This window comes from Hylaeus anthracinus, unplaced genomic scaffold (assembly GCF_026225885.1).
Source record: "Hylaeus anthracinus isolate JK02 unplaced genomic scaffold, UHH_iyHylAnth1.0_haploid 11989, whole genome shotgun sequence".
Taxonomy (NCBI): domain Eukaryota; kingdom Metazoa; phylum Arthropoda; class Insecta; order Hymenoptera; family Colletidae; genus Hylaeus; species Hylaeus anthracinus.
This window is the reverse complement of record NW_026534337.1, coordinates 10,921,519-10,939,365: the sequence shown is the minus strand read 5'-3', so window position 1 is coordinate 10,939,365 and position 17,847 is coordinate 10,921,519. Positions and strand designations below refer to the sequence as shown.

The 17,847-nt window shown below is 42.7% G+C and overlaps 1 protein-coding gene across 5 annotated transcripts in view; it reads right to left on the bottom strand.

Annotated features, from left to right (window-relative positions):
- LOC128887869 (muscle calcium channel subunit alpha-1) overlaps positions 1-17,847 on the bottom strand; it is a 68,826-nt gene that overhangs the window by 41,280 nt on the left and 9,699 nt on the right. For all 5 annotated transcript variants that reach the window (XM_054144315.1, XM_054144316.1, XM_054144317.1 and 2 more), the window contains exons 2-3: positions 3,139-3,747; positions 2,076-2,181 (exon numbers count right to left, since the gene is read on the bottom strand). In XM_054144315.1, coding sequence (XP_054000290.1) covers positions 2,076-2,181; positions 3,139-3,449 — 417 coding nt within the window. In that variant the 5' untranslated portion in view covers positions 3,450-3,747. The remainder of the gene's footprint in view (positions 1-2,075; positions 2,182-3,138; positions 3,748-17,847) is intronic.

Here is a 17,847-nt window from a genome sequence, read left to right as displayed (position 1 = left end):
GCGTTCTAACCTTTCGATTACGAAAGACGTGGCAGCCATTGCGTGCAAGTTTGATTTGAATTTTTCGGAGGAAGCGAAAAGATCGATGAGAGACCTTCGTAGAAGCCACGAGTACGGAACATTTTAATTAGAGCGTTTAGATATTTCTATAAGGAAAAATAATATCTGTCGATAGAGCCTACGCAAAAATAGTTCGAATTTGAAAATGAGGTCAAAAGGGACAGCCTGTAGGAGCCTCTTACGGTCTTTGTGGCTTAAACCTATTCCCGAAGCGACGACCACACATTACGATACACCGTGTATGTGCGAAACGGCTTGTGCAGAAGTTTCCGGTTTGACGCGACATAGACGAGTTTGCTCTATCGGCCGCGATAAGCCTTGGAAAAAGCCCACCCACTAATAAAGGATTTTATGCTTCGCCTCGAAGGCCAGATCTTGCCGTATCATCTCGAAAAAGCTTTTACCCATTTTCCAGAACACGGCCTCGCTACTTTCGATTCTATTCAAGCTCGAATTCACCAAGACCTTCGTTCAACGCTAGTTTCAACGATCCTCAAACGATTTCTTTCATCGGCGAAACGCTTATTTATTTTCCCCCTCCCGACGCCTTTCTTCAGCATTTCGAATGCCTTCACGAAAGGCTTGGGGTTCGGCGAACCCTCCAACGACAAAATTAAGAAATTTCTGAACGCTATTAGTTGCTGGTGGGCGTCGCGAATGCTTTGGTGAATAGTAACGTGATCAAGGTCCTTGTGCAGTAGCAAACAGACGGAAGAACTACTAACGAGGGAACTATTTAATCCGTACTCTTGCAAAGGAACGTTAAACTTGCAGATTTCTTCCCTCGTAAGACGTTCCTGTAAGACGTGGTACTTAATAAAAGCTCTACTTTTCTGTCTGACTGGTCTACTGGCTCATATATATGAATCATGTTTTCCAATAATAGTGGGCTACGGTGCAAAACCATGTCAGCAAGATTGAACAATTATTGAGGTTTCAGCTTGAATAAATTTCATGCCATCAACCCTGTCTCTTGGACAGTTTATTTACCGATAACTCGACCGGTGCGCGATGGTTCGATGAACGGGAACTGTTATTCCTATTATATTCTCTATTATTAGCCGAATCGAAATTTCCTAGCTGCCGAGTTCGTTGTTCGAACGGTGATTCGATCAACGAAACGGAAAACGTCTCGGGGTCGCGTCGATATCGCGTACGAATCATTAGTAAAATGACGCGAGAGGGCAAATTTCAAATTTTTCCATTAAGTTATCCTTCAATTTTAAGAAATTGGAATATTTTAGAAACACGTGGGAAGAATGAATGACTGATATCACGTGTCAATAAGTACCTGTTCATTCAACGAAAATGTGTTTTTAAACCATACTTGAAAACGACGTTTGTTCGTCCTTTTATTCCACTTTCGTTTACTTGCAAATACCACAGTTTAAAAATTATATAACGACTGTATGAAATTCGGATTTCTTCATTTATTTAATATCGCAGCCAAGGTTGGAAATCCTGCAGCGATGCACCAACGAGTATTTTGATTTTTATTAAAACTTTAATAGCTTCCCGTCATTCAAAGCGCTGATATTTCCATCGAAAAACTGAGCGCTCTAATTCGCAAATCGTTTTCGTTCAATTTCTTTTAATTACGAAAACTCGTTGGTAAAAATACATTGTTCAAAAGGGGACGATAAATTTCATCGCGGCGCCGCGGCAAAAATTAATGAACGAAAAAATTTGAAACACGAGGGGAATTTTTCTTTCAATGCATATTACGGCTTGGCCTGCTTTCGTTCCCTTCTAGAAACTCGACGTTTCTGCTTCGTGTTCCGTGGATTGATAATTAAATTTTTCTTTGTTGGTCTTTCGCGTAACGTAAAAATGCTACGATTAGAAAACAAACCAAACGCAGTTTTTCTACCTCTCGCAGCAGGTTCGTGGGACTGTTAACACACTCGCCACGTGGAACTGAATTCAGGTCGTAGAGAAACGAAAATAGAGCGCGATAAAAGAAATTCATCGTTGAATTCATTGGAGGTAATTACCTCGATAGGATCGATACTTACCAAATACTGGTTGGTCAGATTAGAATCGCCGAACGGGTACGGTGTGTAGACCGCCAGGGCGACGCAGTTTGCGAATATCGTCATGAGAATAAGCCACTCGAAAGGTCTGTAAAGTTGCGTCGATGAAAGGTCTAGCTAAGGAAAATAAAAATAACGGCAATCCACCCTCGACGATTCGTCGAGCCGCGAAAGCTGGGGAAACTTTTGTTCGACGTTTTTTCCGATTTCCGTCGGGAACCGTGGACCCCACTGCGCATTTCCCAGGACTCTGAAAGCTCTTAAACATAAACAGAGCTTGCAAAGCGTAAAAAGCTTTCCCTTTGCTAGCGAGTAACGTTTTGTATTCCTTTTTTTTTTTTCTTCTGCGTTTGAAAAAACCCTTTTGATCCGCTTCTTCCGATCGGTTTTACGTGGGCGACAAAAACAACAAACGTTACTTTCAGTTAACCCCTTGGTGACCGCGCCCAGACGAATCGTCGGGAACAGGTTCGTAATTTCGAGTTTGCTTTAAATCCTCTTCAAGACGAGTTCTCTTAAGAATAGCGCTCGAAGACATTACGTGTAACCTATTTCGACATTAACGCGGTGAAAAGGTTACGTGTAATGTCTTCGTACCTGAGACACTACGTGCAACCTTTTTACTACGTTATCGCCGGCAAAGGTTACACCTAATGTCTTCGTAATCTACTGTTCACCCTTGGCGAGGATTTGACGCAAGGGCAGGAAGTCGGGTCGATACGTTATTATGTTGAAAATTTGAATAAAGTCGTAAACAAGTTCCCGGCAAGGCTACGTAAAATATTTACCCCGGTTAAAAGAACTAAATATGTACATGATCTCATTATAAGAACCTCTCGTTATATAATACTTGGGTGCGTTCGAGAAAACAGGACATTGCAGGGAGAAATTTTCAGACTGTTTGGGCTAAGGTACTTGTTTACGACTTGGAAAATTACTTTCGTGATCCCTCCAGGAGCTGGAAACAAGCTTAAAGATACAGATGGGATACACGGAAAGTGTACAATAGAACAATAAGAGTGTTGGTTAAGGTTTGAAAGGATACTTCCACTCGACGACGTCGATGCACAGCTTGCGCACGGGATTTTTGAGGGGTAGACAGAAAAGAGCCCTAACGGGCCTGTCGGGCGGGGGCTTGCCACCCCTGCGAGCCGGCCGCTTGGGGGCGGATTTGGCTGCACCTGTGCTGGTCCCGAGAGTTTGGCCCGTCTGCGACTGCGCGGTTGCTTGCTGTCCGTCCTGGCCATATTGGGGGTTCTGGTGCTGCCCGAGGATGGGGGGGGTCGCGGCAGTCGGCTGGGCCCCCAGCAGCTCAGGGGGGCCCAACCCCGAGCCCCCATCCCCCCCCGCGCTCATCGGTCGCTCCTCCGCGCTTCTATCAGCTCTGTGCTTCCGCTTCGATGCTCACTTCTTCTTCTCCGCCCCCTTCTTCTGCGCTTCCGCTTGCCGCCTCCTCTGCCTCCGCCTCCGCCTACTCCTCTTCCTGTTATACACGCGCAGGCACGCTCCTCAGGACCCTGCTCGGCCTCCAAGCAGACGCCCGTGCAGACGTCCAACGACGACGATCGACGCGCTCTCTCAGAGACGCCCCACCACCCGCTGCAGCTCGCCGGCATGCTACGGCACTGGGCTCTTTCGAACCTCCCTCCGTGACCTAAACATTCAATTCAATTCCATTACTTTTACTGTTAATATTACTTTTACGATTAACATTGGTCAACGAAAATCTTTCGGCCAGTTTTTCTGGGAGGGTTACACTTCGTGGTACAGTAATAAAAAATTGAATTCTTAACCCTTTGTACTCTAGGTCATTTTTTCTGGTATCTACCAGCAACTCGAGATGCTTCCTTAGCATTCTATTGCCATGAATTATAAGCTATACAGATTTGAGAATCAGGTCACCTTTACCGCACCGACAATCATTTTATTGACATTTCGAGTTCCAAGGAAATTAAACTTAAAGAAACATTATTGCTGATAGATTTGCTGAGTGAAACCTAATGATGACTGAGAGTCACCTCTTGAGTGCAAAGAGTTAAATAATTAGGTATCTAAGACACCCATCCTAGATTGCACAAGTTCCGTCGCGTTCATTCTAATTTACCCTTTTTTTGACGACATAATTGCCTGCTAAATTGCCAAACAAAGAGATCAAAGGAATCACGTCTCGTTCTATCGCCTCAGTTCGGTATTTAGTATAAATATTGAACCGTCAACGTAACGCTTGACACCGTTTGTAGTCTTCAGGAACATGTCGACACCTAAACAGGAGACCCGTGAAAGAACAGTCACGTCTTCATAGTCGACCGATGAAACACGTAATAACCATCACCGGTGTCGTCTTATACAGTTTCAAAGAAGTGGAACTATGGAAGGGCGATAAGTGCCGACGTCGTACCAAAGAATATGGACTCTGACATTTAACGTCCCGGGGAAATTGTTCGAGCCGAGGGGGTAAGGTTGACGTTTCGCAGCATTTAATTCTTTGACGTCACGAGTAGATCCCATAAATTAAAGAGAGAGAAATGAGAGCATCAAGGAAACGAAGTGGTAACCGCGTCCACAGGGACGCCTGGCGGAAGAGGAACCTGACCAGCGTTCTCCAACCCCCGAGGGCCATTCCTGGGAATTTTTCCAGATGTACGAGTCCTTTAGGAAATGATCCTGACGCGGAAGGATACGCTCGCAACGACGCAACCCTCGATCAGCTTAGCGCCTCTTTCCTGGCGAGGGTAGACACGAAAGACCCCGAAAGATAGCGGTCAACTCGGCCCGTAAATATTCCAAAGGCGTTCGCGAGACCAGTAATCTGGCGCCGCAACGCCTCAGACGATTCGTGAGTTCGCCCTGGAGGCGATAAATATTTATGGCCGCGGGACGAAGCAGTTCCGCTCCTTGTTTCCATCCCTCGTTAACATTTAATGCCGTACTCGTTCCGTGTATAGACGTCACCACGGTCGCGGGAATGGATCGAACGTTCAAAAAGGCGGTCGAACTTAAAAGCCATTCGTTGTTTTCTCCCGCGCGAACGTCAACAGCACTTCCTGGTGCCCACCCCCGACGTAAATCGGCATCCATCCGCTCAAGGGCTTATATTCACAGTTGGACGCTCTAAAGAAAAGCTCTATTTTGCACGTTTTTGTTGGTTCGAGTATTATTTTTTCATAAACGGAGAAGTGCTGAAAATGACACGAATTAAGTACCAGGTACTGTAGAAAAGAGCTCGGAAAGATTTGCACCTTTCGGGACCTTGCAAACATACATATTTTTAAGGGTGATTCCAGAATAACAGCTGTAAGAATAGGTAATTTTCATGTTTTTTTTTTTTTTTTTTTTTTAAATTATTAACAATTACCGAATGATCTTTCTTGGGATATAAAGAAGCATCCATGAAATAGAGAAAGAAAATGTTTTCTTGCCATTTTCTGAATTATTTATTGACAAGGAAAGCTTTTTAGGTGTCCGCCTCCGATTGTTTTGATTTTTGGATATGTTTCAATGGACCGAGAAATAAGATATACGTATTTTTTCAAAAAAGTTTCATGGTTTTCTATCTGCATATAAAATCTGGCCCTAAATTTTATCAAAAATAATTTGTTTATAGTAATAGCTTATTCCAGCTGAAACTTCATGGGGTCGTTTCACCCCCTGAATATGAAAACGGACCAATATAAAAAAATACGTATATCTTATTTTTTCGGTTCTTTGAAACATATCCAAAAATCAAAACAACCGGAGGCGAATACCTAACAAGCTTTCCTCGTGAGTATACATAATCAGTCATCAGTGAATTAGGCTTAACGGGGGGGTAATCGCTTTAAAAAAATACGCGTCGATATAGTAGTACTTCCTGGGCTATTAAAAATATGTTCGCGAGGTACATAAACCTAAATATAAATATAGTAATATAAATCAAAAATTGACATGGTCAAATATGTATAATACCTTTCGCGGTATTGCATAAGATTCGTTCGAACGTGTTGCACGTAGCAAATGAGTTCTGCTTGTTTACTAGTCAAATTTCACCTAACAAGTCGAAAGAGAACCCCCGCCTGGTTTTGACTTTTCGAGACATCGGCGATCGCGCTTGATGCGCTCGTTACATCGTGGCGAAGATGACGCAGGTCGGCGAGGAAACTAATTCCACAGTCAAAGGACGTAATTATATCCGTCTGACGAAGTGAAATCATCGATAGTCAGCTCACGTGCGAACCGATACTCTCGAAATTAGCAGAGCCTTTGTTTCCACCCCGACACAATGGATTTCTCAGTCTGCTCTCCTGGATTGATACCAGCGAACGTTACGAACAACAGAACCTTGTTTTGCCTTGTCTAACGACGAAATCATCCCTTCCCCGATAAAATATACTTCGTACTCGCCGTCGACTTCGTTCCCATCAAAGTTTTATCAAAAACTCATTCGTCCTCGATGGACCCTCCCCAGTTGCCCGATCGTTCCCAGAAAGAAGTTGAAAAAAGTAATAACGACAAGACGGTGAGAAACGAAAAAACACGAGACATCTGGGGCAATGCTAAGATTTTTTTGTTCACGCCTTCCCATCTCGGTATTCCAGCTGACGACGATGGAACGCGACGTCGAGTTCCTGTCGCTAGAACGTCCCTGTCAAACAGAAGCCTCGAAGCTCGAGAATTACGGGGTCGTCCTCGCCGAGCCAGAGATTGTTTCTGCGCTCGAATCGAACGGAGAAAAATCGACGCGGCTGGTGGAACGCGACGCGACAGAAGCCGCGCTTGTGTTTCGGCGAGTCCGGGAGCCTGGGATTTATAGCAGACTCACGCTATATTTAGTGAGCCTAAATACTAGAAAGTTCTACCTGCGGGCGAGCTTGTCGAGCACGAGATCTCGCTCTCGTCGCGTGAACTTGTCTGAAATCGGTGGTCGGTGTTGATATGGTCCCTTTGAAACGCAGACCTACAAATACAGGAAGCCCTTAAGGGCGGAGGGACGCTTTGAAAATGTACTTTTTGAATTCCTTTGAAATAAACAAGAATGTGGAAATTGTCGCGTGTGTGTCTGTGTCGAGTCTTTCGACAGCCAATTTGGGAAGTCTATTCTTCCGAAGTCCGTTCGAATTCCTCGTCACGTGTCTCACACGTTGTTACAGACTAAAGCAGAGCTCGGCAAAATTTGCAAACTTACATATTTTGAAGAGGGACTCCAGAGTAACAGCTTTAAAAATAGATGATTCTCATAAATTTTTTTTTTTTTTTTAAACTATTAATAATTCTCGAAAGGTCTTTCTTAGGATATAAACAAGCATCCATGAAATAGCGAAAAAAAATGATTATGCTTAACGGGGATACCACTTTAAAAAAATACGCGTCAATATAGTAGTACCCCCTGGGGTACTACTCTTTGCACTCGAGGCCTTTTATTCTGGTATCTATCAGCAACTCAAGATGTTTTCTTAGCATTCTATTGTCACGAATGCTACGCTTAGATTGACTTCGAAAATGAGATCTCTAGTTTGAGATTTGAAAATCAGGTCACCTTTGGCTGAACGACACTTCGATTTTCAAAGAAATTAAACCTATAGGAAACCTAGTGGTGACTGAGAGTCGCCTCTCGAGTGCAAAGGGTTAAAAATATGGAAGGAATTCGTGTCGAAGATGAAAAGCACGAGTAAGACACGTGGTATGACCGTGCAGAGTAAATCGTAGGGTAAGGGGTTAAGATACGATATCTACCTAAAAACTCGCCTATCATCGACTTCTTCGAAGTAGTTTGCGAGCGATGATCATCATCAATTTCTCTCCACCTCATTCCCCTGATCTTTCGGTATTCTCCTGGCATTCAAATGGCGATCTAGGACTCGCAACTCGCTCGTATGGCTCCCTTCGTTCCAATTATGATATTGCCAGCACGCGTGGCAGCTGATCCATAGGGCGAAATTGCCCCGAGCTTTAAAAGCACAGACGACTGATTAAATGAGTTTTATTCGACGTTTACGCGTCTGAGAATCGCTTTGTTCTAAATTGAATTGCATTCGGCGCTTTTTCCATTGTCTCGCGAAGGGATCTCTTCCTGCGATGCTTTTTTTTTTTTTGTTTTCTTCTTTCTATTTTCCACATCCAACAGTGAAAGGAACTCCCGATTGTAGTCCAAATAAAGCGCTCTATCGAAACGGGTCACGTTCCAACGCACGCTGGCGTCGAGGAAGAGAGAAAAAACGTGAAATTCCTCTGAATCGAACGTTCCGAGAGCCGATCCGAGCTCCGTGGAACTAATTTCGATCGAGACGATAATTCTTCGAGCAGAATCGTTTCCTCTGCGTCCTATGATGATCGAAGACGCCCGTGACGCACGTTAGGCGGGCGTTCGTGTGATTCAGGGGACGCGAATAAAGCGTCGTAGTAGGAGATACGCGTTCGAATAGATTCAGAGATAGACGACGAGTCCCATTTTACGGATGAGTCAGACGATCGCCGGAATTCGCGAACATAATTCGTCGGTTCCCCGGAAAAGTGGAAATCGCCGCGTTTCCATTCGAGGTGGGAACGATCGAACCGTTTCTCTCCGTTTGTCTCGACTAATCCCTCTTGCGTATCAACACCCCCTGCGAGAAAAATCGCTTTTCGAGGGAGGAAGGTACATCCTAAAACGAAACTGTCTTTCGGAGGGTGGCGATAAGAAGACTTCGTGGACCTCGGACAAATGGAGTGCAATGTAAATTTTACTGTGTGAATTTTTCCACGAGCAATTTTATAACATTGCGTAACTCCCTTCTTATCTTTGTTGGCCAGCTTAACGATAACATAGCATCCTGTCATCAATCGCAAATTTTCCCATGGATTCTCTAGATTTTTGCCTTCGTTGTTCGGTTCAACGATAACAGAAAGCCCCGTTTCGCAACTAAACTTTTCAGTTCGTTTAGCTGTTAAATTCGTAACTGAAATTGTTAATCGAGCCTGCCTCCATTCTTTACGTTCCGCGCTGAATTCAAATCAATACTCGGCACCTCTGGGGAGCGCGGGGAAAATAGACGGGAAGGATTTTGATGATTCAGCTGTCCCTGAAACTGACAGAATGCGATATGAAATTCGCGAATTGTACTTGGATCGATCGTCGTCGTAGCGGAAGTATAAAAGTAGCGCTTCCGTGAACAATCGATTCGATAAGTATCGGCGGTGAGTTATTCGTCGCAGTTACGCCCCGAACGGGATTATCCGACTTTCCTCAGCATTTTTCGAGAGCGTATCGTTCCCGATAATCAACCGACGACTGAATTACGCGATGGCGCCGCCCGATTCCGACGAACTCATTCGCATAATATCGAAACGGATTCGGCGGCTAATAGGTTTACGGACGGCTCGATTACTATTCATCTCGCTCATTAGCGGGGAAAACAAACGGCCGATTCGATTTCTGTTAATTTCGCCGATCAATGGTCTCGTTTATTATCTCGTTAGTTTTTGTTCTACTCTAAAGCTCGTCAATCTCCACTGATACGTTCGGGGATCTCGACGTGAGAAACGCTGTTCCAAATGATCAGGTTTATACAATGGTCTCCATATTGTTTCCCGACAACAGTGCCATTTTTCAAGATGACAATGCGCCCACCCACACGGTCGCGAAACTTCAGTCATAGTTCGAGGAGCACCGAGATAAACTCCGACGTCTACCCTGGCGAGCGCAGTCGCCCGATTTGAATATTATCGAACCACTGTGGGCAGTTTTACGGAACGGAGTAAGTAGTAGATATCCCGGACCTCGTTCTGCAAAATTTTCCAAGCTGGCGGGAAACGTTGGTACGAAATGGTGGAATCGCTTCCACTGTAAAGATTTATAAAATCGCGTGAATATATTTTAAGAAGACTGAAAACTGCGAAGGAAGATTTATACCAATCTCAAGTTGATAAAACAAAACGGACGTTATTTGCCTTGTATCGCACGAATATATCGGAAGCGCGTGAAATTTGGTGTGCTAATAAATGTCGACATCATATCAAGCAGTGCTTCAACGTCCACAGATATTTATTTCATTAATACTCACACAGGGAATATCGACGAGTACCGTATCGACGTTTGTTCTCGATACACACAAATAAAAAAAAAATTAAAAATAATATATACGTGTTGAATAGAGTAACCTCATTTTCGAAGTTATTACGGTACCTCTAAATTTGTAAACAAAATCCAAGGGTAAGTGGAAACGTTGACACAAAGTACACCGTAGCTTATTTCGCAACGCAAAGTTACGTTGTGATTGGGTCACTGGGAATGTTCTACAGCAGCCCCGTCGATTGCTTTGCTTTTTTCCAACGAACAAACGAAACTGTTTGTCTGGCCACCGAGGATCGTTTTATTTCTGTCAATTGCGTGCTCGTGTTTGGACGTTCAACCGAACAAACGTGCGCCGTAAGCTTGAACTTCGACGCTCTTCTATTTTGTTTGCCCGCGTTTCGATGGGAAAGCGATCGCTGCTAATAAAGTTTCCCCGCATCAAATGGATAGAAAGAGTCGCGCTCGCTCATAAGATAGACATCGACCGGTGCTAACGAGTTAAATTTAGTTCACCACTTTGCTCCCACGGAAGCATCGGGTGAGCTGGGCCGCTTACCCGTTCACCTACTGGCACGTGCTCTGATCCCTTTTCATAACATAGTAAATATAACGCGGTAAATAAGGGTCCGCCCTTACAAGCAAAGAAATTATTAGTTTTTCCAATGCGTAAGACATCGGTAACATAGAAGGACGTCGATTCGCGTTTCTTAACCCTTTATTTACTGCCGGAACTTATAAATCCCGTCGATTTTTTCGTGGTACTGTATTAATTAAATGCTTTGAAACTTATTGTGATTTTCAAGTCCACTTCTATTAAGTTCGCGATCGCGATGTTCAGATTCGATGGCGAGAAAACCCAGTAGTACTTATTTAGAGAAAGCACGGTTGCGCTGTTTGGGATTCTTCGACAATGTTTTTTCAATACCCCCTGGGACTCAAACGGTTAATTGTTGGATGACAGCACGAGCTTTTTTTCTTTTGGAAGCTTGTTAGAGACAATTGTATAAAGTGACTAGCTGAGCAACAGAGTTTCTTAATTGTAGCTTTCAATTTTGAGAAAATTGGTCTTGAATCTCCTTGGAACACATTTACGACTTGAACAGCGTGTCTGACCATTACTCACCATTTCTACTTATGTTGCTAATTTATGTTACTCCGTTATGTTAGTGTCCATGTCGATTAGTTGTGATCATTTAAAAAATTGCAGTTTGCATAGAAGAAGTATGGTACATTAGACAATGTCAGAATTAGTAGAACTGGCCAGTCGTGGTCAGATATGGTTAGCCATACCTTTCGATATATTTGTACGATAACGAAGCTTCCTATGAAAAAATATCATTCTTCATTTTCGATTCGATTTCAAGCAAAGAATCATCCCCTGTTAATGGCGTTATATTTCAGACTAGTTGCGTCTCGCGGTATATAAAATTTAGATTGTAATGGACGCCTAGATTTTAAAAACTTTTAAGAAATTCAGTAAATGAAGGGTTAAATACCACAACTAGTCTAAACGAGAAATAAATCACGAAGATTCGAACCAACGATCCTCCGATTCACAGTCGATCGTTTTACCTACGCGACGAATCCCGTACCCTACGATTCGTGTTGTCCTTTGCCTTTTTATTCTTGGGCATGATAGGCGCGTTCACTACACAACTTTAACCCTTTGCTGTCCTAAGTCGAGCGAGGCTAGACAGTACTGTACCGAAATCAGAAAATCTAAACTGCGAAGAGTTAAACTCGATATTTTCCAATTTTCACCCTTTCAAGATGGTCAGGGGTGGCAAGCACTCGACTTTCGACAGGAAGCAGAGCACTGCGATTGCTCGCGGGCGATCAAAATCACTTTTAGCAATAATCGCTCCCGTAACTATAATTTAGTAACCCGGATCTAGCATCTCAATTAAGGGCGATACTTGATTGGTACTAAGATTACCCGTGAAGCTGATAGCCGACTGGTTCCGACAAGGATTCGCGCGGTCGAGGTCATTTGGCTTCCATTAATTAGAACTTCACGGATTAACAATCCAGAAATCGATACCTAGAAACGGCCGAGATAAGGCCCTTAGGAATCCACCGATAACAACGTCAATTTCAATTACAGTTGTTAATTCGCGTGCAAACAATAGTAACGTCCCCAACGTCCGTCGTCCTTTTTTCTCTCGACTTTCTCCTTTCTCCTTTCCACGACGTCTTTTGTGAAAGCAATTGCCACTTCAACGAAAATACCTGTACAGAGTACAAGAGCGAAGTTTGGAAAAAAGAGTGTCGAGAGAGGAAGAAAAAAAAGAAAAGATACTGTACGTTATAAAGAAAAAAACACGTCGCTCGTAAAACTCTGGTAGCTTTATGAAAAAGCCAGAGGGATGAAAGGGAGCAAAATAAAGAGCGACGGAGGAAAGAAACTTATAAAAGGATAGACAGAGGGGTGACAAAGGGAAGGACGAAGGAGCATCGTTTCCGGCCCAATGCATCCAACGTAATTCTATTGTCCCTTAATACGAGCCAAGTTTTCCGCGCTGATATCAATATTTCAGTGTCACAAAGTCGTCTCCAGACTTTGTGAAAGACGGCCGATCGGGTCGTGAAATATACAATTTCTCTCTTACCTTCCGACTCCGTACTTTCTTCCTACTTCGGTCTCCGTCTTCGGAGATTTCGAGCCATTCGATATAAATGATGCACCGAGAAGTTCGGGTACATGGCTATACGAGGACCTCGATAATTGTAATCCGACGATTATATTAATAAATCGTTCTCTACTGATTGGTAACACTGGACCAATTGCGCATAATTACGCAGGAACGTTCGACGCATGAACCACGAGTTACTTTTCTTCATATAAATTTACTTTCCCAACTCTACTCGTCGAAACAAAACTCAAATATAGAAAGTATTAATAACGATATATTTTCTATAATTATATGATTTTCTATGATTATGATTTTTATAAAAAAAAAAAAAGGAGTAATTGATACAATTCCAGTTGCAATTAATTTTTAAGTATTATTTTATTCAACGTAGTAATTATGAAATCGAGGACGCGGCAACTTTGAGTTCAATTTTCGTCAGGTTAAGTTACGAGTGAGAGATATTGACATTTCAAATTCTTTTTGACGTTTCGAAGCAATCGTGAAATATAACAATGTTTATATGCGATGTTATTTCACGAAAATCAAGCGATCATATCTAACAAATTGAACGGTAAATTGAATCCATATTTCAGACAGATGTGTATTAAGGTGTAAATTTTGAGTTTTCAAAGTTATGAGACGATCTGATCTGTTGTCATTTTTGATGTGTTGATATTCGACCTGTTTAAATACACTAAATATTAAATACACGTCATCATTTCATTTTATTGGGAGACTGGAACATATTAATTCGATTCGAGGCGATTCAGAAGTCGATCATCGTTTCGCTGTATACATCGCATCAGCGCGTGGAACGCGAGGACGAATGCTTCTATTCAAATTTATCGCGTCTTCCTCCAATTCCCTCTCCCCTCTATTCGACACCATCAATGATCCGCATTTTTCCTTTTCACGCCTTCCTTCTGTTCAATTGGTATTTGGTTCTTCGATAACGAACGATATCTATTGGAAATTCTCCAATACTTCTTGCAGAACGGGAGCTCCCTACCTTTGAAAGAGGACTATTCGTCCCGATCGACTGTTAAATGGGGCTTCTGGTCTAAAACTACTAAAGGAAGGTGCTTCTTTATGAATTCTTCACTCGAACGCCGTTAAAAATAGGTTTTTCATCCCTCTCACATGTATTTACACATGATTCAAATAAACATACACGATTGGGCTCGATTATGGCGAGAGTTGAGAGATTTTTATTCGTCGTGGATCAGTGTAACTGACAAGCAGTGGAAACTAATATTTTTACAAGTTCAACCCACAAGATTATGCATTTTTATTTCGATAAAGAACGCCTCAAAATTCCAACGTCTCGCCTTTCGACGCACATAACTTCCCCAATTTTTCGAGTTTCAACCCTTTAGGGACGCAATTTGAACGTCTGGAGCTGTAACAGAACGCAGAGGAAAAAGAATCGAATTTACCGTGCTCTCAGAGTGGAGGACACCGTTAACTTCGCTATAACGACGTGAATTAGAGTGTCGTTGAAAGCACGCACGGTCACTCGGGGGAACCAGTGGCGCAAACGGAGCTTCTTCTCGAAGCCGTACTCGAGATATTTTTACTCCTAGACACATGTCCGGGCACCCGTCAAGATCGTCGAACTCCTCTTATCTATCGTTTTAAAATAGAGCAAACTCGAATTGTCCGCTCGAACCCGCCTCGTTTCGAAATTTCCTTCGCGAACGTGATCGCGGAGCGTAACGCGCGCTAGAGGAAGCGAGACGAAGAAAAATCACGCGACGCACCGGCCTGGTGGTCTTCGAAATCCCGAGAACTTCGCCCGCTCCGCGCTTTGAATATTATTTCTGTGGGAGGCTGCCACGGAAGAATGGACTGCCGGCAATTTTTTTCTTAATTTCGAGGCGAACGAAGAATTTTTCTATTTATTTTTCTTTCTTCGTTCTTGTATCATGAACTGGTATGTTAATAATCTCCGAGCGGCATAAGAATATATATAGTATATATATATATATATATAGGCCAATCGGTAGAGGATTTTTGTGTGACAAAAATATTAACAGAAAAGGGGATATGTAGATTAATACGTGTATGTTTTTCACTTCCAACTCTGTTCCGTTTTCTTGATATAAACATATTAATCCAAAGAAAATCGTGATTTTTTTCGATTTTTGCTTATAAATTAAAAACTAATGAAGCAATATCAATGGCCTGAAGAGCTAAAATATAGATGACGAAAGTACCTACAGAATGAGACCTCGAACGTCTCGATCAGATAATGAGAAACAGAGAGAAATTGGGAAAACCGGAAAAGTCAGCGTTCTTTCAAAGATCCACAACTCCGCCATTTTTTGGTAGCACCGTGCGCTGCTTTAAAAGTGAAAGAACATGTATTCTTTGGTAAGTTTCGCTGGACAAAAGAATTAAAATTCGGTAGCTCGAGGCATACAAATTTCGAGCACGTTTCCTTGTCGGGATAGAAGCGAGCCGAGATCCGAAACACACCGTGAGAGCGGCGCGACTTAAAGGAAATTGTATAAAAATAGTTGGCACTGTGGGTCACGAAGCTGAGAGCATTCGGGGCGATATCCCAGCCGCGAATCTGCAGAATTGACGTTTTTCCATTGAAAGAGACACTTGTAACACATCGATGGCTCGCCCTCTCTCTTTCATCTCGCATCCGAAGTGGATGATGCCCTACCTGCTCGGTTCAAACACGTAGTGCTAGACATCCCCGATACGTTTCATCCGTCACCTTTCGACGCGCGCTTATTCGAACGTGAAAAATTGTAACGAGGGAAGAACTCGAAGAAACTGAGAGATGGTCTTTTCGAATGTCTCCGAGAAATTACCTTCGTTACGCGACGTAACGGGCCAGTTCGTTGTTATCATGAAAATTATTATATACAATCAGTGTAACAAGTATTCGTACAGCAGCCACTTTAAAATAAAAACTAATAAGAAAAGAAATAAGAGGTTAACATTAAAAGTGACAAAATTGAATTTACGCAAAATCTACTCTAAAAATATGTAGGAATGTTGGTTAGTTACTTCATCCCCTAAAATTTATTAATAAAATGAATATATGAAGTTCCATTTTGAATTGGTTCCTGTACGAGTACTTGTTACACCGACTGTATAAATTTCGAAAGTTTTAGATTATATAAACGAACGTAACAAGAACGATAACGTAATTATCTATTCTCGTGTGACTAGCAAAGTGAAAATTTAATATACCTGCTGTAATATACGATACAATACCTTTGTATACTCCCTACCGATCCCCACCCTCCCCTCGCACCCAGAAATTTAATCAAACTACTTTCGTCGCGGATGAAAATTATAACAGAAAGGAGACTTGGAAAAATTAGTCCAACGGCGCGACTAGCACTTCGAGCGGAAAGGGTTAAACGATTAAATTGCGAAAGTTAGTTTGTTTCGCAGTTTCGAGAAGCTCCTGACAGCTCGAAAAGAAGGAATATCCAAGTGCTGGACGCTCCAAGAGTTAAAGGATCCTCGCGGCACTTCAAGCCGGAGTAGTTTTCCAAAGTTTCGAGACTCTATGGATATTATACACGTTATTCGAGGTACATTCGTTTCCCCTTATCCCTTGCACCCCCTTCGTTCCCTATCCGGATGCTTGGCAGTGTTTTTTTTTTTCTTCTTCTATTATTCGCCTTTCCATTTATTCCCGGTGGATAAACGGGCGTCTTTTCGTTGGCGAGCAAAAGCAGACCATGAACAAACCGCACGGCTTCGTTCCGAAAATACGTCTCGGGCAGGAAATGTTTTCAGACAACAACATCGCCGGCCGAGAAAACGAGAAAAGCCGAGCAAATGGTGCCATTTATAATACTGGAAATTCCTCCGATACTTCTTAATCCTTTTATGCGCGCGGCAGCCGTTTACAATGCAAACCGATTCGACGAAATTTATCTGTTTCGGTGATTAATCCTTCGGAGATTATTCTCTCGGCTCGGTACACCTGGCGAACTTTGTTTTTCAATGGCGAAACAATCGCGATCGGACCTCGATCGGATTTCGATTCAATTTTTAAACTGCAATTCGCGGACGGATTTTATCTAGCGAGAGGGTTAACGTGTCGCAGCTTTTCATTATTCGAACGTGTCTCGATAGAGACAGGTACACCGAGAACGAAATGGAACAGTCGCGGAATGAAAACAGGGACTGTTCGTGAGATGCTAACCGTTAGAGATAAGGAGGTACAAGCCCCGGTGCGGTACAATAAAGTAGAAAGGTTAGAATGCAACCGTAGATATAGACGCGATTTAATGCCGGACTATCTTAAGAAACAGGGCAAGAATAATATTCAGAAGTTAGTAGCCAGAGTTAGACTTGGAAATACGTAGGAAAGTAATAGGCGTAGTGTTTAAGAGGCAACGGTAAGTGCGAGAGAAATTATGCAACGCTAAAAGATTGAACTGAGAACTAGGGTGAAACAGAAGAGAGTGGAGAGATCGTTGAGATCGGTACGTATAAATCGAGATTGACGAGAAGAAAGGAAAAGGATCTAACGAATTCATGCGTACGTCATCCTCAGAAATAAATAAATATTTCGCTCCGCCTCGAGTTTGTTACCTAGATAAGAGATTTGCGCGAAAATTGAAACGGAAGAGTGGCTTCCCGAAGAATCCAAACTTAAGGGTACCAAGTTTTTCAATCATTTTTACAATTCTAGTCCAAAACAATGGTTTGCATACAAAATCCTCCCCAGAGATTTCGTTTCCTGGATCGATAGACGTCGCGCAAATCATTACCATCTGGCTGCCTCTCTTTTCCGAATTAAGATTATTGGTGATCCAAAATGTCAGTGCGGCTATCTGGAGCAAGATCTAAATCACGCTTTATGGGAGTGTCCGCTATTTGGGAATGAAAGGAATGACACGATACATAAATTTTGTCAGCTCGATTTACGCCCTCCTTATACGATAGATGCCCTCATATGTAAACCATCTATCCAGCTATTGCTAATAATTTTCAAATTTCTTAAGAAACACGGTTTAATCACATTAAACGGGAAACAAAGTCCTGAATTTATTAAATCCTCATGTAGGAGGGATATCATGCTAGCCAATTGTTCCTCGAGGATAGTGCAAGTAAT